The sequence below is a fragment of the Asterias rubens genome, chromosome 5, assembly GCF_902459465.1.
Source record: "Asterias rubens chromosome 5, eAstRub1.3, whole genome shotgun sequence".
Classification (NCBI taxonomy): Eukaryota; Metazoa; Echinodermata; class Asteroidea; order Forcipulatida; family Asteriidae; genus Asterias; species Asterias rubens.
Window position 1 is genome coordinate 21,322,075 of NC_047066.1, and position 16,451 is coordinate 21,338,525.

At 39.1% G+C, this 16,451-nt stretch overlaps 1 protein-coding gene across 1 annotated transcript; it reads right to left on the reverse strand.

Moving 5' to 3' along the window:
• LOC117290732 (proline dehydrogenase 1, mitochondrial-like) lies at nucleotides 1–15,410 on the reverse strand. The gene is made up of 12 exons (XM_033772273.1): nucleotides 14,972–15,410; nucleotides 11,497–11,705; nucleotides 11,016–11,050; nucleotides 9,855–9,998; nucleotides 9,264–9,328; nucleotides 8,626–8,810; nucleotides 6,567–6,648; nucleotides 5,689–5,781; nucleotides 4,151–4,297; nucleotides 3,320–3,594; nucleotides 2,178–2,266; nucleotides 1–1,304 (listed from the first exon to the last, which is right to left on the reverse strand). The coding sequence occupies exons 1-12, from the start codon at nucleotides 15,329–15,331 to the stop codon at nucleotides 1,111–1,113; spliced, it is 1,878 nt and encodes a 625-aa protein (XP_033628164.1). The 5' UTR covers nucleotides 15,332–15,410; the 3' UTR covers nucleotides 1–1,110.
• Between the last annotated feature and the right edge of the window lie 1,041 nt (nucleotides 15,411–16,451).

Below are 16,451 nucleotides of genomic sequence, written 5' to 3' on the forward strand. Positions count from 1 at the left end.
TTTTATAGACCAACTCGTCCGATCCAAGGCAACATGTTCCTTTAAAAGGAGCTTTATGAAATTGTGCTCTGTACTACTTCTGACTACTTCAAGGAACTACCTCGTCAAAAGTAAACCATTGGAGTTCAGAAATGAATTTTCTTCAATTATATATATATAATTATAATACAATTTTACTTCTCATAAGCACTTCATAATAGTGAGTCGTTTAAGTTTTTCAAACAATGTTCACCACAAGTAAAACATTATATACCATGATAAAAGATAATACCATCAGAAAAAAAGAGCACAACAAATGTTACAACAGAAACCCATAACCCTGTTCTGTCCCCCCCCCCCTTAAAAAAAATGAAATAAAATAAGTAAAACCAAACATAAGATAGATGAAAAAATGAAAACATTATTACCTGTTTTTCATCTCCACAAAGTAAAGGCTATCGGCTGTTAAAGTGCCTTAAAATATGTAACTGTTTTTCCCACAATTCTGAGGTTAAAAAAATTGCCAAGTAGATACTAGACTTTCGATATGGTTTCGATCGAAAATGTGAAAAGCTGAAGCAACATTTTTAGGTTGCATGGGCTTTAGACGGTAGTTTCACAATGTAAAATTTCATCATGATTAAAATCTCTGTATACACAGCTTCTGTATACTCTCTTCTGAAAAATAAAAACTTCCTCCTGTTGAAATATTGCTTTGCGCTTTTGAAAGACTCAAATATTTAAAGGTCTGTATACGTCTGGTAACTTGACTCTGAAAATAAATGACAGTACAAACTTATTTGGTACAAAGTACAGCAGCTTTAAATAGAATAATGCTTTTTGAGAAACTTTGCACCTTGAAGTACTGTGGTTAGTGAAAAATATATCTATTTTTTGTGCACAAATTTGAATCTGAGAAGCGTACTGTTATAAGGCTTATGAGATTGTGTATTCCGGTTAAAGATTATTCTTCCTGCATGTATTAAACCGCTCTAGATTTTCAACATCTCAAGAATGCCACCACCTTTCGCATAGAAATTTTCACAGTTTAGTTTTATGGTATGTATACAACTATGATTGAAAAAAAAAACAGTGGGTTCAAATGACCAAACGTATACAATCCCTTCAAAATCATACCACTGTCGGTTTGTGAAACATCTTCCCTTGTTGAATCCTATTTTTGAGTTCCATCCAGAGGAGTTGACGTTCCTTCTTGACCCCCTTCAGCATTCCTCGGTTCTCTAAGGCTCGTCTTGAGAGGTACGGTAAGACATCCTCCACTGGACCATAAGGAAGGTATTTATAAACAGCATAGTTTGACTGTCCTGTAATGAGAAACACATCAAGGTTAACGGCAGTGGACACTATTGGTAATTACTCAAAATAATTATCAGCATAAAACCTCACTTAGTAATGAGTAATGGGGAGAAGTTGAAAGTGTAAAACATTGTGAGAAACGGCTCCCTCTGAGGTGACGTAGTTTTCTTTTGAGACCTCAAGTTTAGAGGTTGATGTCTTGAAATCAAGCATCTGAAAGCACACAGCTTCGTGTGACAAGGGTGTTTTTTTCTTTCACACTTATCTCGCATCTCCGACGACCAATCAAGCTCAAATTTTCACAGGTTTGTTGTTTTATGCATGGGGAGAGATACACAAAGTGAGAAGACTGGTCTTTGACAATTACCAATGGTGTCCAGTGTCTTTAAGGCATGCAGGCAACTTTTGTAATGGTTGTCTCATTCAGTCAGATTGGCTCAGTGGTTTGTGTCCCTGCCTTTGCCCTCTGTGGACCCCGGTTCGAACCCGGACCGGAGCCTAGCACGTAAAGTGTCATGGCAGGGAGTCAAACCCACACTCTACTGATCAGAAACACCAGACCTTGAATCCAGTGCTCTTAACTAGACTATGACAAGCCACAAAATGTAGGAAAGTAAAATTAAAACCTGATTGTCTACTGATTAAAAGTCTTTGATGTTTGTATATTTTTTTAAACAGGGAATTTACGTAAAACTTTACAGTGCTTGTTCTGCTTAACCACATCATACATCAGGCATTGGTGACAATCACTACACCAAGTCTTCCCATTTAGATGCAAGGAAACATACTTTGCTTTCAAAATTCCTGTCAAGTACTAACCAGGCTTTAAAAACCTCAACGAATCTTAAATTATAGGGTTTGGAATTAATTGAGTAGCTTACCCAGAGGAAAGGAGACCTGGTCACACATTCCAAGCAGCTGTCCAAAGTACACCAGACGATCTCCTGGCTTGATGTTCAACTCTTGCATTCTACATAAAATAACAGTCTACATTAAACAGTCTGGCATAAATTACACTCCTGGCGCTGAAATATCCAATCTGGTAGAGCTTGTTAAGAATGATTTTGTATGACGAAGCAACCATAATAAAACACCTTGAAAGGTTGGCAATAGGAGGTAGCCAGACCACACCGCGTACACCCCCTTTTCTTAGCAACAAGTGTACTGGGTTCTTTTACTTGCATCACACATTACTATCATAGGCTTTACATGTACATGTAGGTCCCATCTAAACAACTAAGCAATCAAGGTGAAGTGTCTTGCTTCAGAACACAATGTGTCAAGACCAGGACTAGAACCCACACACAACAAGACAACAAATTTATATGTTGAAACAGCTAATTTTGATCCGTGTCTTTTTATGTCTTTTTTCATTTTGACTAAGGTCATGCGACAACAAATTCGGAACCATACGAAAAGGCTTGCGGTAACACCATGTAATGACTATCTCTCGTTGAGTCGGGGTGGCTCTGAAAAGAACCGTTCGTTTCAACTCGACGTCTCGATCAATATGCTCTGGAGACTTTTAGACCAGTAAAAATTCCGAGCAACAAGCTCGTCGGTCTTGTGAATTATGTCCCCCATCTCGATCCCCGTTTAATACAGCCTTGGTAACATGAGTCAACTTTCACTGGCAACTTGGAGGCAACCAACTGCAGTGCAAGAAAATGGAACACATTCTCAAGCAATGCCTTATACTATCCCCAAGAAAAATGTGAATATTCAAATCATAATGTAAATGCCTTTCCTTCATGGACATTGCTTGCAAATTGCCTTCTATGACTTGACCCTAAGGGCCTTGTCACACGAGGCAACTTTTGCAGGCAACTCGGAGGCAACCAACTACAGTGCATACTACATGACCACTTTGGTAGCACATGAGTAAATTTTAAAACATTGTCTTACGATCTTCAAAAAAACAATTTTAACAATCAAAATGGGAATGCCTTTTCTTCTTGGAGATTGCCTGGAACTGGTTGCTCGCAAATTGCCTTCTATGACATGACCCTAACACTAAACCTACCTCTCAACAGCAAATCGTATCGTTCCCTCATTGTGTGTCGCAACCATAGTATTGACCTTTCCTCTTGTGTGTATTGTATGCAGCATGTAATCCAAGCATTGATGATACATAGCACCAGTTGCTTCATAGTTATCATTAATGGGGTCATCGTAGCCAACTTCCTTTGCTCTCTTTCTCTCTTGATCCATGTAGGCACCGCGGACGAGCTTGGCACCAAAGTGGAACTCTTCACGGTTGGCAAGCTCCATGTCTACCTTGAGATTGTTGAAGGTTTGCTTTTAGGGGAACAACAATTATAATAATAATAGTAATGCATTTATAATGCGCTCTCTATCTAGTGTACAAGACCCTATTCTGAGGCCTAGAAGAAATTGGTGGCAGCGGTGGGATTTTTTAAATAATTATTCAATATTTCTGCTGATATAAAATAGTATATTTGCACTACTCTTCTCTTTTTGTATATACGCCAGTAGCATAGAAAAAATGGCCCCAAGCCAAAGTTATTATATTAACTTCCTGGCTCTATTGAACATTCCCTTGTCATTTTGAATATTGTCTTACTCTGTATTGTACTATTGTCATGTGTTAATGTCAAAAACAAAAATTAAAAAATATACAAAATATAAAAAAATAAAGCTTGCTTCGGTGATCATAACTCTGGCACATCATCATTTTCGCTTATTTAGGCATGGATTATTCTACATTGGTTGGTTCGTCTCGTGTTCTTTCAAACAATTACTCAAAACCTATTTGCTCACAGTCAAATCCAAACTTTAAAATTCTTATGCACACCTCAATTAACACTCATTCTTTGTGCATAAACCTACCTACCTTCAAATAGCACTGGTATGTGTTGAAGATAATGGGTCTTTCCTTGTTGAATTTCCGCATGAGTTCAACAGTGAGTCTGTTTATGGCAGGTTGGAAGTATGTTTGCTCAGCATCAATCATTAACCGTACTCCTTTATCACGAGCTCTCTGAATAGAAACAATTCCAGACAAATATTAACTTATTTTGTTACCCATATACACCGACGTGTGTTAGCACTGTATACTCAGTACTTTCCCGAGTCCTGTGAAAAAATATCACAGGCATGTTACTAGGGTGGGATTCGAACCCACAACCCTTGCAATTCTAGAGCAGTGTCTCTAGCTACCGGGCAACCTCGGTAGTCTAGACACTGCTCAAGAATTGCAAGGGTCGTGGGTTCGAATCCCACCCGAGTAACATGCCTGTGATATTTTTTCACAGGACTCGGGAAAGTACTGAGTATACAGTGCTAACACACATCGGTGTATATGGGTAAAAAACTAAGTTAATACTCTTTATCCCCGATGCAACTTTAACATATTCCAGACAAATAAATGCATGCAATCGGATCCTTGTCACTCCATTTGGGTTATCTATTCTCCTGTTAGACAAGTGAAATTCCTATCTGATAGCAGGCATGGGGTTAAACAGATGCCAAAGGCCCCATGCACTTGGCCCAATTTCATAGAGCAAAAAGTAGCCTAGCACAATCAACTTAAGCTTACCAAAATCGGGTTACCAGCGAAGATACCAAGTCATTTGTGCAACATATGGCTGGTTTACTGCTTATGTTTGCTAAACAGAACATTTTTAAGTACTGTTTTCTGCTTAAAGACAGTGGACACTATTGGTAATTGTCAAAGACCAGTCTTCTCACTTGCTGTGTCTCAACATAAGCATAAAAAACAACCCTGTGAAAACTTGAGCTCAATCGGTCATCGAAGTTGCGAGATAATAATGAAAGAAAAAACACCATTGTCACACAAAGTTGTGTGCTTCAGATGCTTGATTTCGAGACCTCAAATTCTAAATCTGATGTCCTGAAATCAAATTCGTGGAAAATTACTTCTTTCTCATAAACTACGCCACTTTCTCACAACGTTCTATACTACCAACCTCTCCCCACTACTTGTTACCAAGTAAGGTTTTATGCTTATGTTTGCTAAACAGAGCATTTTTAAGCACTGTTTTCTGCTTAAAGGCTCTGGGCACTTTTGGTAATTGTCAAAGACCAGCCTTCTCACTTTGTGTATCTCAACATGTGCATAAAATAACAAACCTGTGTAAATTTAAAATCAATTGGTCGGGTGGATTTTTAATTGAGTTTTGAAAGAGCTTGGGGTATTATTGACTATTTGCCCAGTTGCTGCAAAAGCTTTAGAGCCTTCATTTGTACATGTGTATGACCTAAGTGTAGTTTAATTGTAAACCAAATTCCTTTAGTCTTTTACTTTTATTTGGTGATGTATTTTTTTAAATAAACCAAAATTAAATTGAATTGTATGACATGTTATTTCATAAACTGTCTGTCAGTTCCACTAGATCTTTTCCAACCTACCTTGGCCAAGGTGTTGATTCGAGCCAACATTCTTTTCATCTGTAACTCTTCTTCTTCTGTTAATATAAGCTGCAATGGCTCCAAATGGCCTCGCTAAAAGATGACACACAACACAACACTGATAAGACCCATAGACTAAATACCAATACAAGAGTTTTATACAGCGCACCTATATGCCATACTTGCATGCCTGCCAACATTGATACCTCAGAAATAGGAATACCAGTTGTAAGAGTGCACAGATAGCGAGGCAAGAATTCGTGCGAGTAAAGATCATTAAAATTCGTTGTAAATCTAAACAGTTGACAGGTATGTGCTTATGGGTAAAGAACTGTTCTTTATGTTCATAGAATGTGCTCAACTTCCTTACAGTTTAAAGCCATTGGACCCTTTCGGTAAACAGTATTGTCCAAGGCCCACACTTCGTGTATCACAACTTCTATATCAAATAACAAACCTGTGAAAATTTGGGCTTGATCGGTCATCGGAGTTGGGAGAAAATAACGGGAAAACCCACCCTTGTATCCGCGCGTTTCGCCGTGTCATGACATGTGTTTAAAATAAATCCGTAATTCTCGTTAACGAGAATTGATATTGTTTTACTGTTTTCTCAAAAAGTAAAGCATTTCATGGAATAATATTTCAAGAGAAGTATTTCACCACTACCTTCTGTAAACCCTGTAAGTTATTTGTAAATCTGTGAACTTTTTTTTTGTTTTCTGTACCGAAAGGGTCCAATGGCTTTAACTAGAACATTGCTTATGATGAGCTACGCTTATAAAAAACTGTGTTTTAGGCTGCTCAGGAACAGAAAAGTTTCTGGCTTCACGGCTCTATGAACAATGAGTTTGAAATGCACTTAAAACAATATATCTTACCTCTATTCTGGGAACTTTGAAGATTTTGGTGAGCTTTATGTCCGGTTCCATCAACCTATCCCAGTCCAGAAGGTCGATACGTCTGAAAAACCACACCAAAGTATTTATCAGTAACAGTCACTGAAGGGCAAGTGCATCAAGTTTGTCAAACCATTGAATGGTATACACATAATGAATGTTTATGAGTGCAATGGTGCGAGTATGTTCATGAGTTGAAAGATGGAATGTTCTATTCAACGAGGCGGAGCCGAGTTGAATGGGACATTGCAGCTTTCAACGAATGAACATAATTCACACCATTGTACGAATGAAAAACATTCATTATTTGTTTTATATAATATCCAAGTAGATCTTTGTCATTTTGATTGAAAGATACAACTTTCAAAACAAACAAAGCGTAGACCTACAATTTTTAATTGTAGAAGCCGAATGCTAGTAATTTTACTAATATGCCTTGCAGTAACCCTGCTTTGTTACTAAAGACACGCAGTGATGTTTTTTCCCAGCTTTTTCGTTCCATCCGAAAAGTACCATTGCACGCTGGCATCGTGCAATGGTACTTTTCGGATGGAACGAAAAAGCACGGTGAGTGACTCAGCGTGCAATGGTACTTTTATTTGCTATCACGTGAAGGACAATCCTCCAATCAAATGGCAAGGATCTGCTTGGGTGTTATATAATAGATACTACTGTGATTTGATTGGACACAGCATTGTAAAATGTTACCATTGCTAAACTCAAAGCAAAACTGCCTGGGAAGCAAAATTTTCCAGCTTCCTTGATTGATACCAAGGCCACATCCAAATCAGCAACTACATGTACAGCTACAGTCACATCTCAGGGCCCAATTTCATAGAGCTGCTAAGCACAAAATGTTGCTAAGCACAACAAAATGATGCTTAAACTAGAATAAGGATACCAGCCAACATACAGCCATTCCACATGACGTACAATTTATAACTGGTATCCTTCTCCCTTTCGCTTAGCAGAAAATTGTTAAGCAATATTTCCTGCTTAAGCAGCTTTATGAAACTGGGCCCTGTTGCTATGAGGATGTAGGTATAATCCATGTATGGAGGTCTAATTTATTCCTCCATGATACATGTATGTTTTTCAATGACTTTTTTGTAAACTGTGCATTTCGGCTTTTTAGCCGCTGTATTGCAGTGTTTTAATAAATAAACCATGAATATATATATGTCAACATGTGTCAAGGCCACGATCTAGTCACGGCTGTAGCTGCCAACAAAACAGCTGCAATGAGATGATGGCATAAAATTAACTTCATTTTCAGGATGCGCTTGAAAATGGAGTAGATGCCGGAACTGGGCTTTTATTAGTCATCCAATATAAATAATAATAACTAGTTATTATATAAATAGCGCATTTTACAATAACCGTATCAATGCACTTTACATTAGTGCCCTGGGGTCGATTTCACAAACAGTTAGGACTAGTCCTAACTTAGGACTAGTCCTAGGAGATATACAAATTGCATGGATTGTCCTAAAAAAGGACGAGTAACTGGTCCTAACTCGAGATAAGACTAGTCCTAACTCTTTGTGAAATCCACCCCTGGTCACTGGGCCAATAACAATCCTTTAATCTTGCTCAGCTCCCGAGGAGTATACAGCCCTGAGCTGCTGTGCGCTCAGAACGCTTTTTCAAACACAATATCAACATTTACCCTCACAGGTACCCATTTATACCCCCCTGGGTGAAGAGAAGCAATTATAGCAAAGTATCTTGCTCAAGGACACAAGTGCCACGACCAGGATTCGAACCCACACTCCGATGACTTAACCGCCTGAACTTGAATTCGACGCTCTAAACGGCTCTGCCACAACACACTACGCACAACACACTTAGCACCGGAAGGCTAGCATGCCTTTTTGTGTGCTTACTGTTAGTAGCACTATGAAATCAAAAACTTACGCAGTAAGCACACTATCAGCCGTCAAGCGGCTCTATGAATGTGGGCCAAGGTCTTTACCTTTATAGTGCCCCTTCAAAAGTTTCCCCAATTGAAAATAGGCTGTGCTCTCTGAAAGATATTTACCCGTCTTTGTCAAAGTCCATCCATGTGAACCATTCCCCAGTGTCATCTCTTGACGTCAACCCCAACGTCTCCAGCTCAGACTGGAACTGCTCCTTAGTCAGCTTGAGATCCATCAGGGAATCTGCCCTTCCTGCCATCTGGATAAAAACCTGACGAGTCCGAACTAGGACCTCCGACAAGTTCAGCTGGGAATGCAAAAGACGTCAAGATATACTTTTTTATAAGATCCTGTTTATGTGCTGTCTTTGCATGTATGTCTATCGTTTGTCTGCCTGTCTGTAGGCTGGGAACTCAAAGCTCTTACTTACCCCAGACCTATATGTCGCTATTTGTTTTAAGTTCACTTTTATCACACTTTTTTTTTTAAATATAAAATGATTAGGGTAGATGACCTTAAATTTTAATGGTTTTGAAAAGTAATAAATTAAGACTGAGGGTTGGTTACGGTAGATCCAAATTCTAAAAAAAAAACTTTGTTGTCTTCATTAATTTGGGATCAATTGGGGTAGTGGTTTCTTTCTTCAGCTTTCACCTCTTGGACCTGGGTTAAATTCTGCTAGGGGGCCATAGTCTTTCCATGGTCCAATTAATTATCTGCATAAATCAAACACCACACCATCAGATTTTATTTCACTTACCAACATCTGTGGTCTACCAAGAGCAGTAAACTTCACAGCAGCAAAACCATCTTTTGAAGTCGCACCTAAACACCAATGATAAAAGCACTATCTATTAACAACTGCTAACAGTGCACAATTCTAAACTGTATTGCTTCAAACCAATGCTTCAAACTAAAACTGTTACCAAGGCATACACAAGTTCAAAGGTGACTTCCCTTGGTCAACAAATTAGGGATTTAAAGTTTGCCTAATAATAATTATAACAATACATAGTTCTTATAAAGCACATTTCACAATAACCATCTCAATGCGCTTTACATTAGTGCCCTGGTCATTGGGCCAATAATACTCCTTTAATCTTTCTTAGCTCCCTGGGAGTAAACAACCTGGGCAACCGTAGCGCTCGAAAGACTTAACTAACACAATATCAAACTAACCCCTCGCAGGTACCCATTTATACCCACCAGGTGAAGAGAAGCAATTATAGTAAAGTATCTTGCTCAAGGGCATAAGCGTCACACCCTGAATTTGAACCCACACTTCGATGACTTAACCACAAGAACTTGAATTCTATGCTTTTAACCATTTGGCCATTTGTTATGAACTTACTTGCAACATCTACACAATCTAGCAATGTCTTCAGGTTATCATCACACTTCTCCTCATCTTCATAGAAGTAGGTTCTTGCACTGGCAACATCCGTCCTTCGGTCGGCAAACTCACGGTTCGCCTGGAACTGCTTCAGATGCTTCTCTGAGGAATAATGAAACAAAGTTTGTTGTTAAAGGCTGTGGACACTATTGGCAATTACTAAAAATTATCATCATAAAACCTTTCTTGATTACAAGTAATGGGGAGAGGTTGATGGTATAAAACATTGTGAGAAACAGCTCCCTCTGAAGTGACGTAGTTTTCGAGAAAGAAGTAGTTTTCCACAAATTTGATTTCGAGACCTCAAGTTTAGAATTTGAGGTCTCGAAATCAAGCATCAGAAAGCACACAACTTCGTGTGACAAGGGTGTTTTTTCTTTCACTATTATCTCGCAAATTCGACGACCGATTGAGCTCAAATTTTCACAGGTTTGTTATTTTATGCGTATGTTGAGATACACCAACTGTGAAGACTAGTCTTTGACAATTATCAATAGTGTCCACTGTCTTTAAAGGATACCCCAAAAACAAAACTCAATCACTGTATTTAACTTGAAAGCCCGAGGAAACCTAAAACGCTAGTACCAAAGACTGCCGCAAAGTACCTCCCATGCACTGTGCATGGGTTTCTACTGTTTTTATAGCCTTGATTCAAGGCTGTTGGCGTAGTGTGCCCCGGCCCCGTGCGCGGCTCGGCAACAAAAACTGCACGCAGTGTATACACGAACAACGTATGCATTGTTTGTGCTGTACATTGTACAGCGAGAACAGTATAGCGTAGTCAGATTGTACATGTACATTACAGTACGTATGTGTACATATGCTGTACAAGTATTTTATGCAATGTGTTATGTATCGGGGGGGGGGGGGGGGGGTGCACTGGAGGAATTCCATGACGGGGACTGGGACTTTGCAGGTCGCGGCTGGCTGGAGCGCCTTGATCAAGGCTACTGTTTGTATAGCTGGCACTGGGTATGCATATGAACCACAGAGTGCCACAAAGTACCGATATAGAACTAAGCCAAGAAATATAGCTCTGCAATGTTCAATCTAACAGAACACTTCTCAAAGCATTTCTCAAAGGCAATTGTTTTTAGATTTTGAAGTTTTTGTAGTTACCTTGGCTTTCATCACTAGCGTGAGATACACAAGAACTGAAACATAACAGAAGAAATAAGGATTAAAGCTGTGCCAAACTGTAAACACTGATGGCAAAACACATGCAAGTATACTACACAGGCTTAGGCCTACTTCAAGGAGGCAACATAGGTAATTGCTGCCATTGCCCCTGGTCATTGCCTTGATGCCCCATCAAATGTCCAAATAGAGGTGCCCTTTACAAAGGAGAAAAGACCATCGATGCCCTTGCCCTTTCATCAGGCATGTTACTGCAAATGACATGTAGTTAAAAAACTGAAACGACGCATTGGTAAACAACTTTTATTTATTCTATTTTTTGTTAAATAAGACCAGAAGACTTGTCCGTTCATGAGTTTACTGGCCTACTCTAAAAAACACTGGCCTTTTGAGCCTAAAATCAAGCCTCAATTTCAATCCCTTTTTCTATTCCCGCTCCGAACGAACCAACTTCAGTCCTTACTCCATTTCTGCTTCCACAGCCTCATTATGAGTTATATCCTCCTCTACACTATAATCCAAGATGGCGCCCACACCAAACTGCGACAGACGGTCAATAGTGGGTTTCAGTGATTGTTGATCTTGTCCAGCCACAAAGTGACCGTAGAATGTCGAACGCATCGCTAGCTCAAAGAGACGCTTGCCAAGGATCTTGCGAGAGAACTTCATTATCTGCATAGAGAAATCACAAAGAACAATTCATTATCTGCATAGAGGAATCACAAAGGAAATGTATTCTTTGGCTAACTTAATCTTTTAAGAAAGAACCACCTTCCTTTGAGGCCTTTATGTAAGTCAAATTAACTCAAGGACAAAGCTTAGTGTCTGCTTTTCATAACAACCACTTGCAGAGTCCCTAATCTTGTGAATATATAACAAGGTTTAAAACTTCAAGGCCTCTTAAATAATACACACACCAAATGTGTTGTGTTCTCCATTGATTTAGAGGGAGGGTGGGGTGTGCAGTAACTGGGTGAGGGGTCTGAGAGAGCTAGTTCATAACAGCAACAAGCCATCTTTGATCATGGTGCCACAGCTCCTTTAAAATCATTGACAGAATCGAACCTAGGAAAAGCATCATCTAATAAACAACCACTAAATGTATAAGGCCATTGACAGCTGTTGATATACGGCAATACACTATAAATACACTATAAATATACACTAAAAACAAGACAATACACGACAATACACTATAAATATAGTTAGGCCCTGTAACCATGCTGTAACCAGAGTTGTAGCCACGATGGGCGGTGCAGGCATTTAAGCTGGCATATATATTTATACATGAATAATTTTGTTGCACCGCTCGCCCTTGGTGTACCGAACACATAATGACAGAAATAATGCAAATTTTTGTAGTGTTTTTCAGTTTCTATGGCAATGTTTTGAAAAGAAAAAGAAGAAATCTGTCCAAAAATTGCATGCCTAGTAAATTGGTTTACATAAGGCTTATAGCTACAAATCACTGGTTATAAATACTACTACAGGGAAACTGCTATTCTTGAACTGTTGATTTCTTTACAATGTTAACCCGTAAAAGCTTATAATATGACATCATGTCTCGATAAACATTTATTGGAAACCAAATAAAATATGATGCAACATTATTTACACAGACTATGAGTGTGTATAGTGTTTGCATTTGTATTGTGTTATCAGCATGTGTAAATATCAGTATTTATAAAGCAAACAGTCTGTACAACAAATTTGGTGATCATCCGACTTAACTTTGCTCCAGATTTGAAAACAGGTCTCTCAACACGCTAACATTTTAACAAAATATTGTTTTTCAGTTTTTAAAGTTCTCTGAGGTCTTAGCTGAGTGAGTCTAAATTTAATGCTATAGGATTACAAGCCTGATCCATGGATATTTTTTAAGCAAGGTTGCCACTTTAAAGGGCACTGTCTTAAAAAGCAAATTATGCTGGTAAGCACCAAGCAAGTTGCAAATTATTCTTATTTTCCCTTTTGTTTTTCTTTAATATATTACATAGGGCTCACCTTCGATAATAGTTAAAGACTCTGGACATGATTGGTTATTGTCAAACACCAGTCTTTTCACTTGGCGTATCTCAACATGCATAAAATAATAAACCTGTGAAAATTTGAGCTCAATTGGTCAACAGATCATAATGAAAGGAAAAAAACACAACCTTGTCACATGAAGTTATGGCTTTCAGATGCTTCATTTCGAGACCTCAAATTCTAAATCTGAGTACTCGAAATCAAATTCGCAGAAAATTACTTCTTTCTCTAAAACTACATTTCTTCAGAGGGAGCCGTTTCTCACAATATTTTATACTATCAACCTCTCCCCATTACTCATTACAAGAGAGGTGTTGTGCTAATATTTATTTTGAGTAGTGTCCAGTGTCTTTAAAGGGAGGTTGGAATACCTTCGATCATGGTAATTACTCACCATAACAAAACTGACCAGTGCAGTGGCTACTACTATAGCTATAGCTTGCTATGGCCTAGACCTAGTAAACTGGGACGATAGATTCCTTTTTTTCAAAATTTTTACATTATCGGTCATCTAGCCAATTTTGGTAAAAATTCCGAAAAAAAGAATCTAGCACCCCCCATTTAGGCCCCTAGGTTCTAATCATGCGATAGAAAACCTTAGCAGCAGTGTAGTTCACCCTGCTTACCCACGCGTAAAATACAATTAATTGTAATCACCGAATTCCCTTTGTACACAAGATTCACCCTACAGTATGAATGCAGTGAGCCATGTCCTTCATGAGTGAAATGTGGCCCCATCCCACCACATCACACCACTGTCATGACAAAAACTGGCCGCTGGCATAAGTGTCCGCTCATTAGCATATTGCGTTCTGATTGGTCAAGCGTCTATGACGTCACATTGTTTACAGACGCTTGCTAAATAGTGTCTGCGGTTAGCGTGCATCATCATTGCATGCCTTGCTTCATTTTTAACATTTTATTTTACATTTTTGTAACGCTTTCCTGCTTTTTGTATTTGATTATAAATATTCGTATTATTGATCATTTAGCACTTTCATTCGTATTTTTTAACCTGTACTTTTTAATTACTTAAAGTAAAATACTAATCTTGACATACTTTTGATTGCGAGTAAGTGTTCTGTTCGTCTTTTTTTTTACTTGGCTTGTATTTACTTGAACGCATTCTAGGTTGTATTTGATTATAAATAATCAGCACGGCGCAGCATGGCGCCCGGACACTATTTGTTGGGCGGACACTATTTGTCGCGTAATCCGTGCCAAATAGTGTCCGGGGTATACTGCGCATGCTCAGCGGACACTTATTGCCAGCGGACAGTTTTTGTCATGACACCACAACTAAAGTAATAAAACAGTTGTAAATTGACACGCATGATGTACTTGACATTGTCATTAGCGGCTAGGGAGGAGACCAACCTGGGCCATACTTGACATTAGAAGGATGCATGCACCTTGCAAGAGGGATGTAGGCCTATTGTAAGATTAAGAAGGGTAGCCCCACTTGTGTAGCCAAGGATAGCTGAATCCGCTGGAAGGACAGCTGAATCCGTTATCCTTGGCCACACAAGTGGGGCTATAAGAAGGGATGCAACAGCAAAGGTAGAATAGAAGATAGAGCATTAGACTTTTTAGAGGAAGCAACATGACCAGAGATTAGAGAACTTCAGGATGCATGTATTCCAGACCCAGTGACTGGGCCCTATATATCCCCCCACCCCCCATTCCTTTTTTCGAAATTTTGACATTATCGACTAGCTAGATTCCTCTTTGCGAAATTTTGACATTATCGGCCATGACCGATAATGTAAAAATTTCGAAAAAAAGGAAAACAGCGCCCCAGTCACTGGGTCTACGACTACATTTTCCCCTACATTTTTACATGTATTCCATCGATGATCTTCAATTTTTGTATGATGGTGAAAAAAGACAACAAAACATATGAATTATACCTCCCTGTTGTACGTCACAAGACTGTCAAACTGGCACAACTTGAACACCAGTAATGCCCGTGCAACTTCAATAGTAGTCTTGCTCTTGTATGCCTCTCGACTGTCACAAAATGCAAGATCTAATCCACTGGACATTGTCCCATCTTCAGCCGGGGTCGCTCGCTCAGAATCCCCCACGGTGACTTTCCCTTCCAACACGGTCGTCCCGTTACTGCCGTTCCCAACGCCAAATGCCATCTTTGAAGCAGCAGCGGGGGCTGATGTTGTCTTCAATCGATGTGAAAACAGCCCATTGTTAGATCGGCAAATAGTTCTAGATGAGTTGTGAATGAAATCTCTACAAATTCCAAGTTTCGCCATTGTTTTTGATGCCACTCACTAGCACTGCCCGTAATATTAAAACAGGAATAAAAAATGATCACGTAATACAAATTATAATATGTACACATGTACAATGTACACATGTAGGTCGGCTGTACCTAGATACAAGTATATCATGATGTACGACGCGTCGTGTATTGCGCACGCGCGTACAGCAGCGACTTCATTTTGGTCGCCAATTATTTCTTGTGACTTCATGAAATTGTTTTCAAAACGTGGAAATGCGCCAAACTGTGAAGTGTATCAAGGTCTAAGATTTTTTATCAGTTATTTGTATCATTTCATTCATCGTCAGTTAGAGAATGAAACACCCCTAAAATGTTTAATGGACTTGTCTGGAGGTGTGTCAGGGGAATGTCAGGGGAATGTCGGCCGGGGCTGGTCGGTTGTGTTGTGCCGCATGGTTGATGGTTGATGCACCTCCACGGTTGATTGATGATGTTAAAGCATTATATCTTGTTTATAGTTGATAATACTGTTTCCCCCGCAATAAACAACAAAATATTGAGCGATGATTGATTTGCACTTTTGTGGCTTCTTATCAAAATTGAACGTGAACAACAATAATCTGCACACGACAGTTGCAACACTGTTAAAGTTGTATACTGCCCTCTTGTGACAGGCATGTAATTAAAGTGGCAGTTTTTGTGTATAAAAAAAACTGTTGGCACAAAACTTGCTTCAAAGCACAAAAAGAATTGCGTAAAAGAAACACGTTAAGGCCAAAAGTGCATTAGGTTTTCAATGTTGTGATCATTTTTTTGCTAAGCAAAGAAATTTATCATGCAGTATTTTCTGTTTTACAGCTCTATGCTGTGGTCCCTGGTCAACAGCAGCTTGTGACGAAGCAGTAGGAAGCATATTATTCCAACCAACAGACACTGCCAAAGCCAAAGCCTGCCCTCACACAAGATAATTCCTAGTGGCAATTCTGTGGTTGAGTGTCAATGTCCATGGTGATAGGGAGGGGGGGGGGGCTTCAGAATAAGATTGGTCACTCAACTGACTCATTCAGCAAAATTCAGAAAATTGTCTTTTAAAAGGCACTGGACACTAATCCTTAAAAAATAGTTATTAGCATAAAAACCTACTTGGCAAT